This window comes from Electrona antarctica (genome assembly GCF_951216825.1).
Source record: "Electrona antarctica genome assembly, chromosome: 10".
Classification (NCBI taxonomy): domain Eukaryota; kingdom Metazoa; phylum Chordata; class Actinopteri; order Myctophiformes; family Myctophidae; genus Electrona; species Electrona antarctica.
Window position 1 is genome coordinate 23,805,799 of NC_136791.1, and position 21,910 is coordinate 23,827,708.

The 21,910-nt window shown below is 41.8% G+C and overlaps 1 protein-coding gene across 1 annotated transcript; it reads left to right on the plus strand.

The window, feature by feature from the left end:
- The first annotated feature begins 297 nt into the window (after window positions 1-297).
- On the plus strand, window positions 298-21,480 carry hif1an (hypoxia inducible factor 1 subunit alpha inhibitor). Its single transcript, XM_079512994.1, has 8 exons — window positions 298-687; window positions 8,348-8,598; window positions 14,521-14,669; window positions 14,968-15,113; window positions 15,400-15,506; window positions 17,731-17,794; window positions 18,111-18,221; window positions 19,471-21,480. The coding sequence occupies exons 1-8, from the start codon at window positions 490-492 to the stop codon at window positions 19,525-19,527; spliced, it is 1,083 nt and encodes a 360-aa protein (XP_079369120.1). The 5' UTR covers window positions 298-489; the 3' UTR covers window positions 19,528-21,480.
- Window positions 21,481-21,910: the final 430 nt, after the last annotated feature.

A 21,910-nucleotide genomic window follows, 5' to 3' on the forward strand; every position in this document is an offset into this window, starting at 1 on the left:
TTATGTTACTATACTTAAGTAAATAGGCTACTACTTTATCGATACTGAAATGCACATAATTTCATGCCTAGAGAGAGAGGGTCCAACAAATGAGGTACAGTGGCTCCCTCTGCCGGTAGAGATACAATATGCCTTTATCGACCATGCAGCAGTTACAGTTAGCCCTTCAGTACAGTAGGGGTCAGTGTGAATCACGTTCAAGCACACACTTTCTCCGAGTGCGTCCCGTCTTTTCTTGTGTGTCGTTAGTTCTCTGCCTGTCAACGCTGTTTGTATGTGTGCGCGCGTGTGCGTGTGTGTTTACACCTTAGGAACATAGAGGCAGTGCTTAGGAACGCCGGGTCTGCAGGAAAGACAGAGAGAGGGACACAGATATGCTGCAGCTTATGCCTTGAACTCGTTAATTGACATTATTTTATTTGTTAATTTCGCCACATAATCCGAATTAAAAACGGAATCCGATCGTTCGTTATTAACCGGGGCCTCCTCATGGCTACTGCGTCGGTGGTGGAGGCTGATCCCGGCGCCGGGGGTTCCGCTGCTTTCGGAGCCGAGGATGAGGCAGGGCTCCAGTCCCAGAGCCTGGGCTGGACCGAGTCCCAGCTGAGGCAGTACCCGTTCCAGACCAAAGCCATCCCCAGGCTGTCCCACACGGACCCCCGGGCCGAGATGCTCATCAACAACGAGGTAAAAAAAAGAAAAGAATAAATCATCAGTCATCAATAAATACAGTATTGTATGTAAACAGTATAAGTGCGGTCTGAGACTCTGAGTCCAGAGCTAGAATGAATGCAGTGCTATCAAGTTCTATCCTCTCTTCAAGATCAGAACATTCAATTCAATTCAATTCAATTGAGCTTTATTGGCATGAGAATTGCCAAAGCAATTGTCAAAATATAAATATATAAAACAGTTGAAAATGGAGAAAGTATATATAGTTGGAGTTGGAGGGGTACAGCATTGAGTAAACAGAGCTATGTCACATATTGCATCGTTTTTTAAACAAATGGCACACATTTTTTGCAGACATTTTGGGACAAATGGCAGCATTTTCCCTCAAAACTATTTAAATAGTATACAAACGAAGGAAAAAAAACTCACATTTTAAATGTGTGTAAAAGTAGCAGCTCTGTTTACATGCAGACTGTCCATTTATATATGAGTGTCACTGTCAGCTTACAGTAATTTAGCATTTCGTTAGTCATCACCATACTCTTTTCAAGGTGAAGTGAATAAGCCATTTCTTTTTGTTCCAAGTTTGATATGCAATTATGCACTGTGACTATAGGCTAGGCCATGTACCCCAATTTGATATGATTTTATCTCTGGGACTGCATGGGAGGACCCCCAATCTACATTGTTTTAATTTAACTCGGAGAGTGTACAAATGGCAACCAAATTGGTCCATTTAGTTTCCATTTGTTCACTCAAGAGTTTAACATCTTAGGCTTTCTTAGGGTGACCATTTGGTTCCTAAAACTAACAACAACAACTAACAACTAGCATCAATCTGGATCCCCTGGAACCCCCTCAGGGGACCTCATGTAGACAACAGGTGAGGTAAATAAATAATTTAGAAAGAATTGATCCAAACACAGCTGTGCTCATCACCAGAGATGACAGCTGTTATGTGAGATCTTCTTAGAAATGGATATGAGGTCCTGCCCTAATTGTCACTTGCCTAAAATAACTGATCTACAAGCTAACAGCATAAGGAGCCTAGCTTGTAGTGTAGATCCCTTTTTCTTTTTAGGTCAGCAGCTCCACCCTGCCACTTTATTTAGAGAGTTGTTGTTTGAGAGGGACAGTATTTGAATGCAGCATTGTACAGTACAGTACAGTACAGTACAGTACAGTACAGTACAGTACAGTACAGTACAGTACAGTACAGTACAGTACAGTACAGAGCAAGAACGATGCTATCAAGTTATCCTCTGATTGGTGAATATGCAGTTCTGTGCATTTTATATATAGTGTCAGCTTACAGTAATTTGGCTTTTCATTGGCGATGGTTCAAGCAAGGTGAAGTGAATATAGTCTTAGCAAAACAAACTGTATTTGAGTTTACATCCATTCTGAGTTTATGAGTGACACTACACCCTTCCCCCGCAAAGTAAATAAACATTAGCATGTCCATGCATGGACACATAAAGCCGAAGGTTGATTGGTCACTGGGGAGTGTGTGTGTTTGTTGGGGGGGGGTTGTCCTACACATCAAAATAAGTTTAATTGATGTGTATTTTGGGCCAAGAAATCCAGAACAAATTGGATATCCAACTAGACAGATACCTGGACAGATACAGACCATACAGACGGATGAGTTATCATAGAATATGCCAGTCTACAAGTGTCCATTTTAATTTGATGCTAAGTAATAGTTTCATGAGCAGTTATTTATTTATTCATTTATTCAGTTATGCTGAAAATGAAAGATTATATTTTCAGAAGGCATCAGGGTCTATTTCTGTTCATCAACATCTCCATGGATAAACACTTAGCCTACCCCACAAGGGGTTTTACCACATTTTCATGAATTTCACATGAATTCGTCAGAGGGGGCCGTGCCATATTTATTGACCAGTTTTTGAGCAAAGTAGGTCTTATACTGCTAGCCTAGAAATGACCATAAAAAAACAAAAAAATAACATTGGGAACACAAATTTGAATAAAACCGTACAAAACAAAAGTAACATGGCCACGAAGACTACATTAAAAAGATTGAGATTTGTAAGCATATTTATAAAATGTCCAGATGACACCAGGGGGTCAATATTGAAAGTGCACTGCATAAAGTGCAATGGTATGCAAGTCTTTCCCCCTCTTTCCATCTTGAAAGTCATATATCCCCTATCAGCCATTAACCCAATTACAGGCTAAACCGCTAATGGAAACATACAGCACCCTAGTTTAATGCATCCAGATGGTGAGAGCAGAGATGACACATGCCTTAAATTGGGCCGCGGGCCCCCCATCTGAAAAGATTTTGAATATAATAATAAAGAATATATATAGGCCCATATATAATACAAATAAAAAAACAGATCTACAAAGAAAGAAATGCTGCTATCTCAATGACTTGCTGACAAGCTTTTTCAGAATCAGATCCCTAAAAAATCATGCATTTAATTTAAGTGTGTGGGGATATGTGTTATACTTTGCAGGCAGGCAACTATGTCTGCACTGGTGAAAGTGAAACCGTATCCCTGGCAACCTGAGAGATGATTGTCCCATAGCTTGGGAGGATCGGTTGGTCTTTCGAGCTTGATCGACTGAAGTAACAGTATGCAGAATAGGTAGCCTATATCCATACATTTCAAGCACAACTCAATACAAAAACAGTTCTGTGGACACCATAAAGCCATAAAGTTTACAATAGGGTCCACCATTTTCAATTCATCAGAACATTTAGAGACGTACAAATATACACTTCTATATAACAAAAAGCAGGACATCATCATCAAAGGAGGTAAAAAGGGAAAATAAAATATACAGTGAGGGGGAAAGCTGGTGGGGGGGACTTGCTTCAAAACCGCACCGGGGGAGCGGTTTTGAAGGAGTCAAGGGATTCACATTCACATGTCTTAGTTCTTAAAGGACCACTTCACCACTTTTCAACCTATCTTCATATAATAGGTCCTCACTAATAATCATGATAAAATGGCACAATTGTTTTCTACTCTGTCTGTGTCTCATAGGAGTGCTGTGGGCAGTTTACAAACCCGTCCATCAGTGACATCATCAATGGGGAATCCAAGCTAACAGAAACTGCAGGCTTGAAAAGTTGCAATGCGAAAAAGGAAGCCATCGTTCTCACGATGATAAAAATCTAAACATTTTAGTAAAAAACATATTGTTTAAAAAGATCTGCCTAACGATGATGTCACTGGTGGACGGGTTTCCGAACTGCCCACAGCCCTCCTATGAGACACAGACTGAGTAGAAAAGAATGGTGGTATTTTATCATGATTATTATTGAGGACCTATTACGTGAAGATGGGTTGAAAAGTGGTGAAGTGGTCCTTTTTGACTAGTAGGGCGTTCCACATTTTGCTGGCATAGGAGTGAAATTAATTTAGTCCCTTGTTTGTGCCGAATCTGGGTTGTACATGGTTTGTTGAGCTCCCTCTGGTGTTGTGGGTGTGGACTTGATATTAAGGGAGTATTTAGACAGGTACAAGTTAACGTACATCGGTATCTTGGCGGTGTATCGAATCTTGCGGACCAGAGTCACGAGACCCATTGATTGATTGATGAATGTATTAACAGATTGGAGAATTACAGTAGATTTCAAGCACAACTCAATACAAAACTGTTAACTGTGGACGACACCATAAAGTATTACACTTGTTTACAATTGGACCCACCATGTTCAATTCATCATAAATTGCAAGATGCTGTACTGTAGGCCTACTGCTAATTATTTCCATAAAAAAACAAAACACAACAAGAAGCATATGTTGTGCATTCCTCTACACAACGTTGTCATGTCGAAAGGTGTTGATTTATCTACGTCGTTTACATTTTATTTTATCTTGTTGCGAGTCCACTCACTGACATGCTGCTCTGCTGTCGGATCTTTGAACGTTGCTCCTGGCAACGACAAACCTAGTCAATCACAGCGCGTCTAGCCCGTCCCTCCGGGCTATGGGAAACCCGAGTCCTATTATATATCCCTTTCCCCGCACGACGGACGGTGTCGCGCGTCGAAAACAAATGCCGAACTACAAGCTCACAACGGGTCGCGCCGGCGATGTGTTGTGAGCTTGTAGATCGGCTATTTCTTTCTCCGACGCGCGACATGGTGGTGTGGAGAGGAGTAGCATACATTAGGCAGAGAGAGAGCTGCCCAGTGTACGTTCATTCAGTCACGTAGCACATGTACCTACAGTAGTAGCACTCAGTCATGGTGTTGAAATAATATTTGTTGAAATCATAATAGAAACCAGTGTAGTGTCGCAGTGCCACCACAGGCTTCACTGCAATCAGTTTCAGTTTTATTACTGTGTGGTCTGTGGAAGAAAAAAGAGAAACATGAAAGGGAAAAATAGAGAGAAGGAAAGGAGGACCCCAATGGAAACAAGCCATATAGTGCTTTCCTGGGTTTATCCTTTCAGCATCCTTTTATGGAACTGTACCTCTGTGCTGATTTTTTTGTTGCAAACTGTTAATGAAGCAATCAATCAATCAATCAATCAATCAATTACACATAATAAACGGTCATAATGAGCAGTAAATTCAGCAGGGAGAGATGCAAAAAAAATACAATTTGGGATGGTTTCATAAACTCATCAAAGCGCTGATGACCACATAAATAAACATTTAAAAACGACTTACGATCATATTATGACTCCTATAATATGAGTGTACTATTGTGTGAATCAGTGTACAGGAGTCTTATGAATGATCATGGTTGTACTGGTCAGTGGTTCTCAAAGTGGGGTCCGGGGACCCCCAGGGGTCGTTGAGGGGGTTCCAGGGGGACCCCAGCTAAAATTAATTATTTTCTATCAATTACATACCCTATGGAGCCTTGGATTCATGGAGATTTTTGTTTTTGTTGCATTCCTGAACCAATAATTTGATGACTGGGTCGTCAGTCAATAGGAGACTCTTTGACATAGATAGACGGACAGACAGACTCTTTGAGTCTCCGACCCCACCGGTCATCAAATTATATATGCCTCAAGTAATTTTTGGGTGATCTACTCCTTTTTAATGTAGCATAAAAATCAGTTTAACCACTTCAACCCTGTGTGGGCTGTTAGAAAATAGGTGATCTACAAGATCTCGTATTTTGCAGATCAGCTATAGCCATAACGATAAATAGGTGCTATCTCCGTTAGAGATAGCACTCCGTCTGCCTCAGAAACCCCTTTTTCTTTTACCCCTTTTAACACCAGTGAGGTATTTCATGCTCTTTCCACCATAGACCCAAAGAAATCAGTTGGGGAGGACAATCTGGACCCTTTCCTTCTGAAGGCCTCTACTCCCTTAATTACAGAACCAATCTGCTATATTTTCAATTTGTCCATTTCATCTGGTATTATTCCCAGAGCCTGGAAAACGGCTCATGTGGTTCCCCTGCACAAAGGACAAGATAAAAATGACCCAAATAATTATCGTCCAATCGTCCAATCAAATTATCATGCCTCTCTAAAATTCTTGAATCCCTTGTAAATAATCAACTTAAAGTGTTCTTACAAAATAATTCTGTTTTGAGTCCTTACCAATCTGGTTTCCGGGCCAAACATAGTACAGTAACTGCCACGACATTAGTCTTAAATGACATTGCCTCAGCATTGGATAATAAGTTATTTTGTGCTGCACTATTTGTAGACCTATCGAAAGCTTTCGATACCGTGGACCACACATTGCTTTTAGAAAGATTATATCATATTGGTTTTGATCCTATTGCCTGTACATGGTTTAAAAATTACCTCTCTGAGAGACATCAATGTGTTAAAGTTGGAACTGTAAAATCAGAGTTCCTCCATATATCTAAAGGAGTACCCCAAGGCTCGATTTTGGGTCCCATACTGTTTATTATATATATCAATAATACTGTAAATACATTACAAACCTGTAATATACATTTATATGCTGATGATACAATCTTATATTGTTTCTCAGACTCTGTGGAGAAATCTACTCATATGTTGCAACTTGCCTTTGATGTTTTCCAGAAATCATTGCTGGATCTAAAATTGGTTTTAAATGCTGAAAAGACCAAACTTATGTTTTTTACTAAGAGAAGAGCTTTAAATGGAAATGAGCCTCAGCTATACACCTCAAATGGCACCACCATTGAACGAGTACCTTATTATAAATATCTCGGGATCTGGCTGGACGAGAAACTTACTTTTAACACACACATTGAGATTTTAGCAAAGAAATTGCGAATGAAGCTTGGCTTTTTTTACCGAAACAGATCCTGCTTTCCTTGGCCTACTAGAAAGAGACTAATTGAAGCACTTTTCATCTCCGCCTTGGACTATGGGGACATTATTTACAGAAACGCATCAGCTACCACACTTAAAATCTTAGACCCAGTTTAACATTCTGCCCTCAGATTTATAACAGGCGACAGCTATAACACCCATCATTGCATACTGTACAATAAGGTTGGTTGGCCCTCACTTGCGTCAAGAAGAGACCAACACTGGTTTTTATTTATCTATAAAGCTCTAATTGGGAACTCACCTTCTTATTTAAACTCTCTTTTACAATGGAAAACTATTTCTCATCATACACGCTCTCAAGACTATTTGATGCTTGAGACCATACATACCTCCACCACTTCTGGAAAAACTGCTTTCAAGTGCGCTGCCCCACACACTTGGAACACCCTACAAACTTCACTAAAGTACAGCTCTCTTCCTTCTCTATATCGCTTTCAACTTGACATCAACGTTGGTAAATATCAACTGTACCTGTTTTAATTGAGTTGATCACTATGTAATGTGTTATTACTATGTTATTATTACCAGTCATTTTACTTTACTCATCTATGTTTTGTTTTCTTTGTCCCCCCTATTGTACATTGTTGATGTGTTGTAATCTCGGCACCACTGAAAAAGAGGGTCTCAGCCCTCAGTGTGTTCTCCGAGAACTAAATAAAGGTTGAAATGAAAAAAAAATGAAAAGGTAGCGGGTACTTAAAATATACTACGTTAGTTCCATTGACCCGAGCTGGAACGCACTCGATTGCATGATCATTAAAACGATGGACGTGCTCTTAAAATGCACGCCGCCCACACCGTAACAAGTTAAGTGGTCAGTTCTGGGTTTTCAAGCTGGCCTTTATCCAGAAAAGGTTGTGAACCGGGACTACCTCTTTCCTGGAGCTTTCTACGCGGTTTATATGCCTAACCCTATCCTTAACCTCACTATGCCTAAACCTAACCTAACCTTAACCCTAACCTCACTGTCCTCACAGAATAATAACCTCGAAACCAAGCCCATCCGGGAGACAGCTCTGGGAATGTGAGAACTATTGATTTAGAAGGCATTTTGTAGAATCGGCGTCAGTGCTTAATGAAAATGGTAAATGGTGCATTTATATAGCGCCTTTATCCAAGGCGCTTTACATAGATTGTGCATTACATTCACCCATTCACACACACATTCATACACAGATGGCGGCGGAAACCATGCAAGGCACCAAGCAGCACATCAGGAGCAATGAGGGGTTCAGTGTCTTGCTCAAGGACACTTCGACACTAACTCTGGGGGAGCCCGGGTTCGAACTGGCAACCTTGCGGTTACCATCCGGCCACTCTACTACCATAATGGGTATCAGTTCACTTCTCCATGAGCCTGTGGTGTTAACGTCTTTGTGTCTCTCCAGGAACCTGTGGTTTTAACGGACACAAACCTTGTGTATCCGGCCCTGAAGTGGGACATCGGCTACCTGCAGGAGAACATCGGGAATGGAGACTTCTCCGTGTACATCGCTCAAAACCACAAGTTCCTCTACTACGATGAGAAGAAGATGGCGAACTTCGGGGACTTTGTCCCCAAGTCACAGCGGATGGAAATGAAGTTCTCCGACTTTGTGGAGAAGATGCATACGACGGAGGAAATGGAAGGAGAGGAGAGGTATATTTATATATATTTAAAAAATGCAATTCATTATATTTTGGTTTATCACATTGTAGACCCAAAGCGGTTACTTGTCAGGATATGGATGGAAAAAAAGAACCTGTGTTCCAATGATTCCAATTTGGTTAATATTTTAATATTAACCATATTATTATATGTTAATATTAACAAGAGCATGTGACTACATGCTCACCTTACTTGAACTCTAAATGGGTGCATTATAGAGACAAGAGGGTGTAAGGCTAGGCTACGTGCTACAGGTGTGCTTAGAAGCGGAAAGTGTTTACTGTTTTGAAATTTTATGACGGGAAGCTGTGGGGAATGACTAAGGATTTAGCATCTGGGTAAGTGCTTAGCTCTCTGACCTGACTTGGCCTGAACACAAACAAGAGCGCACACACACACGCACACACGCACGCACACGCAGTCACGCACACGCATGGTGTAGTTAGAGAGGGCGTAGTGGAGTGTGGTGTGTCAAGGGTGGTAGGAGGATGGCACTCAGAGAGTCGACACGACAGGCAGCAAGGAAAGGAGATTCCCACATTGTTAGCTTATTCAACAGCACTTAAAGGCAGTGTAAGCGAAGTGATTGATTAATTGATGGTTGAAAATGTAATGTTAAAAAGTTGAAGTCGGTCAAATTACATAGTATTAATTTCTATGGAGTGTTTGTTCACAGTAACGGGAGTCTCCATGTCTCTCCAGCTGTTTAATAAACCGAAAATGTATTTTCAGGTGCGTTGACAATTTCACCCATTATTTTTGAGTGGTGCAAGACGTGCAACCACTCCTATAGTATGGAGCTTTGTGTGTCTCTGGCTGGGTCCCTGGCTGGTTCTCAAGTGTCACTGTTGTGCAGCCTAATACACACACATATTAACTGTATATATGATGATTTTGGGTGTGACAGTACAGTACAGTGAGAGTACAGTACAGTAGAGAGGGACCCCCTGGGGACCCCCACACGGTAACTCTGTCATTTCTCAACCGTTTCGGACGTGGGGCGGCTCGCCCCACGTCCGTCCCGCCCGTCCCGGCCCCCTGGGCGCGTTTCTGGGGGCCTGGATGTTCCGGGCAAACGCTAGTCTATCCAGCTATGATTACTATCAGAATATAGAGCTATTTAACTCTTATTTTCAACATCACACACTGCACTTAATATTTCAAAATCGGTCATGTTGTGCACGCCAGGCTTATATCCAGGCTATGCATTCCAGTTCATTGCCCGACCAACCATCATTCTGGGGCAGTGAGGTCATATATTGTCCTGTATGAACCGAGTGTGAGTCAGACGCACAGTGTACGTCACATTCGAGTGGTTCTCAGACTCACAGTCCGTGACGGGTACTGCTGGGTCAGGGACACTTGGTGTGTCATAGCGACATGTCCGCGACAAGGAAGTCCGTGTGGCTGATGGGCACAAAACATTGTCTAAGGCCTCAGCGTCGCTTTGCGGGGTCTCTTTTGTTTGAGGGTTGTAACTATGCAGTGGTAAGCCTGTATTATTATTATTATTAAGTTATTTGTCATATCCGCCCTGTGCAATTTGCGATTATGAAGCCTGTAACCAAACAGAAATTAAACTTGCATTCATATGTTCCCATGTTCAATGCCCAAGAACACAATTAAATCATTAATCATCGTGTAATCGTGACAGTCTTAGTTTAGAGTGACATGTTAAAAAAAAACTCTCACAAAGGTTGAACCTGTGTCTGAGATGAGGTAGGTTTGTGCACCATGCGTGGCTGAAGCTGGCCTGTGACTGTGAACAATCCGCCAACAGAAATGGGGCAATGCCATAGATAGAGCTATATATAAATTAGAGGCTGGACTGCCCCGCCCCCAGCTATTCATTTCAATGAAAGTTGCTCACTGGCGTTTGAAGAACGCTCTCCTTGTGAGGTTCAGCGGTTTTATTCACATCATTTACTTTATTCACATCATGCAGGTACAATGAATGATATGAAAGACTATGTTGCTCACAGGAGACGCACTGGAGTGAATACAAACAGCATTTAAGTGCGCAAAGATGTGTTTATTAGCAGGAATATGTAAAACTGAAAGCATTGCTCTGTTGATTTAAGTTTGTTTGTTAAGTTTTGATATTTATTATGTATGTTTTTATTTTGTTTTATTAAAAAAAACAACGCATCCTTCCCGGTGAGCGTACGAGTCCGGCATGGGGTGCATAATCCTGGAGGAAACGGTCGTTGCACCGACAGCACAGACGGTGCATAATGGAGCATCTGTTTTGTTTTTTGAGAGACTATAGGTGAGGGGTGATGTCTTATGGGATGCAGCATTAACAGCTCTGGCGCGTGCGAGATGTGAACCCAGGCTGAGAAACTGCTTTGTTCTGGTTTCCTCTGTAAAATGCACAGGATAAGTCTGGCGGCCACTTGGTCCAAGGACAGCCACAAGCCCGTCACTGATGATGAGATAGGCGTGCCAAAATGTGTAATTCTGTAATGAATCCCAGTGGTGGAAAGTACTTTTACTTAAGTACTGTACTTAAGTACAATTTTGAGGTATTTGTACTTTACTTGAGTATTTCCAATTTCCAGTACTTTTACTTCTACTCCACTACATCTCGGAGCCAAGATTTCTACTTTTACTTCACTACAATTATTTGAAAACTTTAGTTACTAGTTACTTTGGCGATTTAAAAAAACATACATTAACCACTTCAACCCTATACATTTCGGCGATTTGAAAATAGCCGATCTACAAGCTCTCAATGCGTCACAACGCAACACATTGAGAGCTTGTAGATCGGCTATTTTCAATAGATGTTCTACACATTTTGAACTTTTGAAATGGGACATTCTGCAATATGAGCACTTTTACTTTTAGTACTTTAAGTACATTTTGATGCCGATACTTTTGTACTTTTACTCAAGTACATTTTCAATTCCGTACTTTTACTTACTACAAAGTAGTTCTAAATTGCAGTATTGGTACGTTTACTTAAGTAAAACAATTGAGTTCTTTTTCCACCACTGAATTAATCTCAATCATTCCAATTAGCTCCTGCTCTAGTGTTGCTCTTGTTAATTTGTTAAATTCACTCAGCATATAGGCCACAAACGGGAGTGTCTCCTCCGGTCGGTGCTTGGTCACTCTCAGAACAACGTTGTTGGTAGTTAGATGACCGTTCAGAAGAGATAGCCATTGTTTCCATGTGACAACGTGAACTCACTGCTTTAAAGTTTAAAGCGCCGAGTTCACGTTGTCACAGTTATGGCCAGCACAGAATTCTTTATTCCATATGTTGATCTGACCCCCCATGCCAAAGCGCCGCCAGCGCTCGCCCAGCAGTCTGCTGTCACTCGGGTTGGGCTGTCGGGCGGATGCGTGCACGTGACCTCGCCCTTTTAGGTTATTATTATTTTTAAATATGTAAAAACAATATTTTGGCGACCCAATAGAAATCTCGACCCAGTCTTTAAACCATGTTCTAGGCTTCTTGGCAGTTCATTCAGTGTTTGTGTGTGTGTGTGTGTGTACATCAGCTCGGTTGGGTGATGTGTTGAAAGTCTATAAGCAGTCCTCAGGGTGCACTTTAGTTGTTTAGTATCATCAGAGCAAACCCACAGGGCTCCTCCAGGATAGAGACAGGATAGATGTCTTCTTAGTAATGGATTTGCAGATCAATAACTAGCTCCCAAAAAGACAGTGGAGCAGCACATGGGGTCTTCTTTTAGTATTTAACCAGCAGACATTGTTTGACGCTACTGTGTTGTTCATCAGAATCCAAACTTTTTGAACTCTGATGTCTAGTTACAGACATCACAGTAACAGGACGTTCCAGCTTAGCATGGTCAGGTGTAATGCGGCAGCCAGCAATCGTCCCAGAGGAGTTGATAAGTTTGAGTGAATATGGATGCAGAAAACAGTCTGAGCTCCAGGGTAGGGTTTTGGAACCTACCCAGGGATCAGTGTTGTTTTCGTCGACTAAAACTAAAAAACTAGACTAAAATGTTAGGAAGGGACAAGTGGACAAGAGATCCAGTATAAGTCATTTTACACTTGGTTTGCATGCTGAAAATAGCAGACCTACAAGCTCACAACGTGTCGCGCTGTGACACGTTGTGAGCTTGTAGATCGGCTATTTTCAGCCAGGGTAAAATCTGTCATTACAACGGCATCAAGGCCCGCCAAAATACATTTTAGTCGACTAAATCAACTGTAGATTTAGTCGACTAAAATCGCATGACACTTAGTCGACTAAAACTAGACTAACACTAAAACATTCCAGATGACTAAAATATAAAATCTGCTGCCAAAAACAACACTGCCAGGGATGTACACTAGTACAGAAGGCGCGCAGTCGAGTTGTGTGTGTGCTCTTCTGCATTTGTTTTGTTGGTATTGTAGTGTTTTTATATTTCTCTTCATGTGACCACCGCGCTCTGACTGTAGGTGCGCTTACTGCGCTACCCGTTCAAAACATATAAAAAATAACTGTGGTGGGTTGCACACACCAAGACTTCAGTTCAAATTGTTTATTTCATATTTGAACAGGGACAAACGTTTCGGCTATCCAGCCTTCATCAGTGTGACACTGATTTTTTTGAAGTGTTTTTATATTTAAAATATATTTACAACATCTGAATAAAGTGAAGTAATTGAATGGGGTTTGGGCTGCAGGAATATCAGTCTCTTTTATTAGGGTGATGCCATGCGTGTGTTTTAATTATGTCACGCTGCAACTTGTACTTATGTCTTCAGGTCAGAGTCTGGGTGGGACGATGTCATTATTCTGACTTTTACTTTGTTTCGAAAAGCGCCGCTATACAATTAAAGTCATTATCATTAAGAATTGACACATTAATACTTTACTCACGTAAATTATAAATACGCCTTCAAGTTTGCAAGACAACTCTTGTTCAGGAACAGAAGAAAAAGGACGGTTCAGACTACAGTTAAAAAAGATTGGCTTTTATAAACTACTAAAACTCAGCACGCGCAGCAAACAGAAAAGTCCACCCAAAAACATAATGCTAAAAAACTATATGAGAGGGAAAACCTACTTAAAATCATACTACTGTACGACACGGTAATCTCTCTGTCTAATCGCTTCACATTAATCGTCCACAGTCCGCAACAAAAATACAATCTGTAGTTACTTCAACCCCCCCAGAGGAAATGTTATTAATTGGTCATTTAACCCTGATCAAATGTGGAATTGTTTTAGTAGTTAGTAGTCTTGGTATTTCACTGTAGTTCTTTTCCGTAAGTGGGAAGTAACACAGTACACACAAACTCTAGTCTAGTTCTAGTACATCATAACCGAACAAAGGCAGAGAGGCACTACCTTGTGGCACTATTTGGAATTGCAGTAATAGCATATTTACTAGACTGACACACACACACACGCACACGCACACACACACTGTAAAGTGGTGTAGGTAGAGAAGGCGTAGAGGAGTGTGGTGTGTCAAGGCAAGGGTGGTAGGAGGATAGCAGAGTCGTCACGACAGGCATGGAAAGGAGATTTCCACATTGTTAGCTTATTCTGCAGAACTTTTAAAGGCAGCCAGTGTAAGCGAAGTGATAATTGATGGTTAAAACAAAAATGTATTGTTAAATGTTAAAGCTCTAGATAGTAATCATTTCTATAGAGCGTTTGTTCACAGTAACGGGTGCCTCCACAATAACTGCAATTTCAGTAGCATATTGCATGTCGCATATTGAATTGATTGATTGAAAATGTATTAACAGTATGCTGAATGGGTACATTTCAAACGAAAGCACAGGTCAATACAAAAACTGTTACAATGACAACATGATAATGCATTACACTTGTTTACAGTGCACCATTTTCAATTCATCAGAGCATTTAGAGACATACAAACATACACTTCTATAACAACAAACAGGAAATATCATATCTTGTCCATCTCCGTCCATCAGGGTTTACCTGCAGCAGACCCTGAATGACACGGTGGGGAGGAAGATCGTGGTGGACTTCCTGGGTTTCAACTGGAACTGGATCAATAAGCAGCAGGCCAAGAGAAACTGGGGACAGCTGACGTCTAATCTGCTGCTCATCGGCATGCAGGGTAAGATAACCGTGGCCCACTGCTATCCGTTTATTAACAGGTTAACTGCCACCTGGTGGACGCAAGAGCCAACGATAGACTGCTGACCCGGATCTACCGGGTGGGTGGGGGGGGGGGGGGGGGGGGGGGGGGACATACAGCAAAGTTCGTCGGTATCGGGATTCGAACCCGCGAGACACACTGTCCCGAATCTCTATGACGCACTGTCATGCTGGATTACCAGCTAAGGTGCCTGGACCGCTATGCCGGCACCGGGCCACATTACGACCTCACATCAACGTGTCTTCTCTCACCACAGGCAACGTAACGCCGGCGCATTACGACGAGCAGCAGAACTTCTTTGCGCAGGTCAAGGGTCACAAGAGGTGCATCCTGTTCCCTCCGGATCAGTTTGAGTGTCTTTATCCGTATCCTGTCCATCACCCATGCGACCGACAGAGCCAGGTGAGACACTTCCATAACATTCACATGCTTTTTAATTGATCAGGTGTTTTTGTGTGATCGGCTAAAGTTTAGCAGATCACACGACAACATCTGCTAAAGTTTAGCTTATCGGGTCAGATAACACGTTTTTGTGTGATTGGCTAAAGTATTTGAATTATGTTCACGTTAGACATAAAAGCAACGATGAGAACAAGAAAAATTATCAAAGACAAAAAATATGCAAAATTGCTTGAATTACTTTTTTTCCTATATCTTCCTAAAGAAGTGTATTTTTTGTTATTTCCAGGTTGATTTCGATAATCCCGACTATGACAAGTTTCCCAATTTTAAAAATATAGTGGGCTATGAGACTGTTGTTGGTCCAGGAGACGTACTTTATATCCCTATGTACTGGTAAGTGGAATTGTCCGATTTTTCATTTTCATTTTCACAGATTTTCTTGTGTTAGCCTATAAACTTAAAGATGAAGTTAAGCCAAATATGCTACCCAAATGTGAATTGCCAGCACTGGTACAAAACATGTGAATGGTAGAATGAATGGTTTGGTTGTAGCATTTTCACAAATGACATGACATCCGATCCAATGAACATTCAACACTGGTTTCACCTGTAAACGCTGAGGAGTAAACAAAGATACAGACATTAACTCACTCACTCACTCACTCGACAACAAGTAAATGAGATGAAATCGCTGATGCACTCGCACAGGCCTAGTGAAGTGCAAACCCGTGCACTGCCCTCCACATACGCTGGATTTCACATTAAATGTCAACATCCCACTGAGCAATAGACGTCTATAGCTATTAGTATATAGTATATAGCTATAGCTATTAATAGATGTCTAATAGCTATTAGACGTCTGTCTTTTGAAATTAAAACCTTGAGAACCGCTGGCCTAAATCTTGACTTGGATGCCGCGTTATGCTATAATGAGGCTAAGTGTGGTGTTTGAACGTACGTGGTGCAGTGTGTGAGGCGGTGTGTGTGAACTGGCTTCTGATGAGCCACAGAGTCTGTCGACCCAATCATGTCTTGTCTGCCTTACCCAGCATGCTTCGCTGCATGGCTTAGTTGGCGGCGGAGCGAGGTGGCTGTGGGTTTAATGGTTTCTCCGCCACACCTCACACGCCCCGTTGCCGCTCAGTGGAGGGAGACACGAGGTCCAGCAGTTTGTTGAATGCTTTACCTGCCTCCCCCTGCTGCTGTGTCTCTCTGTTCTGTCACCTTTTCTACTCGTCAGCTTCACCTGTGCACTCTGTGCTGCTGACACGTGTGATGCCATTCAAGCCATAATTCGTGACAACATACTCACGTCGGGCAGACAGGCGGCACACTCGGGTTTCTTTTTTTGCACCGTTTAGCGCAGAAGAAGGCTTTGGCCCCGCCACCACCATTAGAGCAAAATTGTCACTCCAGCATATTTACTACAAAAAAGTCAACTACATTTGCAATTGCACAGTACACAATATCTGAAAATATACCGGGGAGATTGTCATCAAACTTAATGCACTCAGCAAGTAAACGTTGCTGATTTTTGGTTTAGACTCACAGTAGCCTAGCTGCAAAGTGATGAAGCATTGTACAAAGACATTGCCATACTGTATGGTTGTTTTATTATATTATACCACACCTATCAACCAGTCAGAATGCGTGATTTGAGCTACCCATTTTTATAATGGTTACTAATGCCCTACTTAAAGCTTACTTCCGGATTTGACCCCCAAATCTTCTCCGCCTACATAATATTGTTCATGTACCAGCATATAATTTAGGTGCACCCACACATACACAGACCTGCTCAATGTAAGGTGCACTGGTGTGACCAATGGAAATTATCGGTTGCGCTCGGCAGATTTTTGGGTGCATCATGTGCAGCCAGAATTGGTGATCTCGGAACCCGTTTCGTGTTGTTGTAAAACCAATGCTACAGTATGTCTAACCAAAGGATGCCTCCCGAATATTTGAGCAACATTTCTTTCGCCTATTTAGCTCCTCTTGAAGTGGTATGTAGCTGAAAGTGACATGATTTTCCTGATCCCATCTAGACACTGGTAAGTTGTTAAACCAAAGCTTTACTGTTTTGGATTGATGTGACCGTATTGGTCAAATTAAGATGGAGATGGAGGAGAACAAACGTCTACCTCAAAACTATTCTCAGACACATCACTGTGCTTGCTGCTTCCACTTTTTACATCACTGTCCACCTGGTTCCCATAGCGGGAGGCATCCTTTGGTTAGACATAAGGTTGGTTGAGGGGTTCGTTAAGACGACCGGATTAAGGTTGGTGAGGGGTGCGTTAAGGGTTGGGAGAGGGTTAAGGTTAGGTTTAGGGGTGCTGTCCCGGAGCTTAGGGTTAGGGTGCACCCAAATATTCAAAATGTTTGAAAATAGCGAATATAGCAGATCTACGAGCTCACGGCGGGTTGTGAGATTGTAGATTGGGGGAGGGGGGGGAATTGTGGATGGTGTTGCTCCATCAGTGTTTATTTTTTCTTTGTTGATACTACAGTTTGTTTGTATGGATGCACTAAATACAGTTTTGTTGTATGTCTCATACAGTGACAAATAAAGTTCTTATCTTATTGGTTTTAATAAATGGTTCTTTGTTTTTGTCAGGTGGCATCACATTGAGTCCCTGCTAAATGGTGGAGTAACGGTCACTGTAAACTTCTGGTACAAGGTATGAAAGCTGTTATTTCACTAGAATAGATTAGAATAGACAATATATATCATTTGGAGTAACTAAAATGAAGTTTTGTTGTACGATATGCACTTATACGCTTTCAGCTTCAGCCTATTCCTTTTGATCACCTATGTAACAGTTTCCTTATGTCGATGTATAAGATGATCAACTAAACTAAACTCCTTTGAATTATCTTGGCCATAACCACATGAACCCTAGCACCCCTGTTCTGTGGTCTTAACTTGTTAAATGTCCTTTAAGGGGTAGCCGTTTGTCTTTTTGTAAACACGTGTGCACTGCTGTCTGTGTTCAGGGTGCACCCACGCCCAAGAGGATAGAGTACCCTCTCCGAGCTCATCAGAAGGTGGCCATCATGAGGAACATCGAGAAGATGCTGGGAGAGGCGCTGGGAGACGCACATGAAGTAAAAAAACAACGAACGCCTTGCCTTTCATGTTTGTTTGTTGGTTGGTTTGCTTGCTGAGCAGTAATGGGTGGAGTTGTACCGTTAACCAGTATCGGGGTGAGATACAATACCCAATGTACTCGTACTCTTGTCGGTAAAGGTCCCGGTACTCCGACCCGATAGCAAAACATTCAATTGATTGCTGTGACCAAAACGTCACTTTCTTTTGAAAGTACTGTTGTAAATATTTAGAATCAATGTGTAGAATGAATGTGTAGGCTATTGATAAATGTATGTGACAACACAAAATGCATCAATCTCATACACATTACATTTATATTGTAATTATTTTATCATTTAGAAATCAAATGATCGAAATGGGCTATGAAGCCTTTTTTTAACGTACAATTCGAGCCCTGTAATTGAACATTCCAGTATCATTACAAGTACAGGGCATAACAATGAAATTAAATTGGAGAAAAGGGGGGTAAAAACTAAATAACTGGTTGCAGAAACCAAAAGTTTACCAAAAAATGGTATTGGAGTTGGAGCATCTCTAGTAATGGGTAAATAAGTACAGACCCCAGTGTCTTTGACGTGCTGTTTCCAGAAGTGGAACATACCGTAGCAGCACATCACTGCCCTGCCAGCCACTGCAGTCTCTGGAACATCACACCACGTTGTAAAGCTGCTCCACATTCAGGACGTCCGTTTAGGAATCCCAACGGTATACTGACCCTCTCCGTGACCCAATTACTGGGAATATTTATGGCTTACCTGAATTAGTACCACGGAAAGACACAGTGTAGTATGTGAAACAACCCTGGAAAGACAAAGTGTAGTTACAGCGGTTTTCAACCAGTGGTACGGGGACCGCTGTCTCCTTGATGCGGTTCCAGGTCGTCCCCAGCTAAATGATGGAGAGTTGGATAACCAAATGGTCTGGACCCTTATTGATCTTTAACTCTTGAGAGCGTGAAATTAAACCAAATGGACCCGTACGGGTCCATCTGGTTTTTGAAGGCAACATTTTTAACTAAAATCTCAATTTGCTTCTTGGGGTGCCCTGGAACAAAATGTTTTCAGATTGGGGGGAGGGGTGTGTGGTCCACGGCCAAATAAGGTTTAATAAGCACCACTGATATAGCATAGCAACATATGTTTTTCAGAAAACTGTCAGGATTTAGAAGACATTTTGTAGAATCTGCCTCGTTCCGTCTCATGACGTGAAACGCCATTAATTGATGAATCCTTCCGTCTCTTCCAGGTGGGGCCTTTACTCAACATGATGATACGAGGGCGATATGACGAGGGCTTCAGCTAGAATCCCAACCCATTAAACGCTACCACACTGCTGCTGAAAATGTGCGCTAAAGTTGTGTGTGCGTGTGTGCGTGCGTGTGCGTGTGTGTGTGTGTGTGCGTGTGTGTGTGAGCGCTGCGTTCTCAGATTTGGGAGCTACCATTTGCATGGCACTAAGCGGAGACAGTGCAACTGAGTACTCTCCTTTGACGGTCTGAGCTGTTTTCATTGCAAATCCGACTGCTGCTGCCGGAAAAGACATTTTGACTCGGAGCTGCCGCTCCCTGCTTTCAAGAAGTGATGTTTGCAGGTTTGGCTCTTATGTCAACTCATCTTCAGTAGTCTAAAACGTGTTTTAGTGAGAACTACTGTTCACTCCACTGTATCGTAGTCTGTTATTTACCCTCCAAACCTCTAAGCATGCCAGTGTTACCGACTGGTCTTGTTTTCCTGCCATCTGAAGCATGGTCTGTAGGGATATGGGACGATTATGACAGTGACACGTCACGATTATCATGGCAAAAATAATCGCGATAATCAAAATATGCGTAAAACGTAAAATGCCACTTTTGTGAATCACTTGAACCCCCAGCGTGCGTCCCTGTTCTGGGCGGAACGTTCGCCCCAAAATAGCCGATGTACGAAGCTCACAACAACGCCGTTGCGAGCATGTAGATCTGCTGTTTTTGGCGAATCGATTTGTGTAGAGCGAAATAAGATCTCACCAAACTCTTTACAGGTCTGTTTTGACCAAGTATAGAGGGTTTAAGTTTAGGTGGTACTGAATTTGCAGCTCAACAGAAGCAAATTCATCTTAGCGTATGACGCATTACAATTTCCAGATGACTTAACTCACTCTGCGCCGATATCGCCTTTTCATGCCTCCCGGTCCAAACGCCCTCTGCGCCGAGTTCGCCTTTTGATGCCTTTTTTAATATCAATTCATCGCGGTTCACAACTGTGTTCTGTACACGCTCATAACACTGGTTGCGGTGCGATGAAAAAAAATCACACCCGTGTGAACTGAGTGGTGCAACTCCCCTCACACGTTACATAGCGATTATTCACTTCCTGGATCTCGTCTTCAGAGTGAAATGGCTTTCAAACTAAGAGTCTCGCCTTATTAAATGACTGGGCGGCAGTCCTGGAGTACCCTTTTCAGACACCAGATGGGTGTGTCTGCGGTAAATTACAAAACATTTCTAATCTCATACATAATAACACCACTGTAGTTTGATAAGACTATAACTATCCTGTATTGTCAGCCTCTGAGCTGAAAACATTTTGAAGTGCTTCCTCTCACATTTGTAAATGAATGTGTCGCATTATCGCATACCTATAGGACAAAAATATAATATATGCTTTTTATTTTGTGAATATGAATTCACATAACCTCACTGTTCACATAGGTCTGCTAATGACATGGTTTTGGGAGTGATTAACAAATATTTCTTCCTTGAATTGAATGCAGAAAGGAATCTGATTACCTATAATTAATTTATTTGAGTTGAATGATTAGTTTTATCCTTATGCTGTTTGTTTTATATTCTAAGGATATTATTGAATGTGTGTGTGTGTGTGTGTGTGTGTGTGCGCCTGCATTTTTTATTTTTTAAGAAGTAATGAAAATGTATTTGACTACCAATGGTACATACTGTATACCAGTAAGAAAGGTGCACGGAAAATTATCCATACAAGAAACATTTTAGCTGGCATTTGATGTGATTTCTCTGTTCATACCAGTTATGTTAGTAAAATGCTTTTCTTTTAAAGGGATGCCCATACAAAAACAATTTAAACACTTGAACCCCAACACCCCTTATTCTGGGGGGGAGGGGAAACATTTGCCAGAAATAGCCGGCGTTGTGAGCTACTAGATCGGCTATTTCTGGTCGAAGACATACAGGGACCTATTTTTGCCGGTGCTTTACCCCTTATCCCTAAACTATTTTTGCCTCCTTTTTTTTACTATTTTGAAAAACCTTTTAAAATACTTCAAATAGCTGCTCTGCATCGACACGTTGTGAGCTTGTAGAGCGGCTATTTGAACTATTTAAAAATGCTTTTCAAAATAGTAAAGAAAATAAAAACAAAGGAAATTAAGTTTAGGGATTAGGGATAAAGCACCGGCGAAAAGTGTGTAGAAGGAAAACGAGAGCAGACAAAGTACAGTTTTAAGTCTGGAGGGTTTAAGAAGTTCATACATATACACTAGCTGTGACTAGCATATCCAGCAGTGTGGCTGATATAGTGTGACCGCTTTTCGATTGCAGGCGTGTTTATCAGCAATCGTAGCGTATTTTACAGTGGTTCCCAACCTGGGGTCTGGGACACGCTTGCGGGGGTGCCAAAGGTCACAGCATGACGAGGCCGCGTTGAGACGTTGCGCAAAATCACAACTGTTC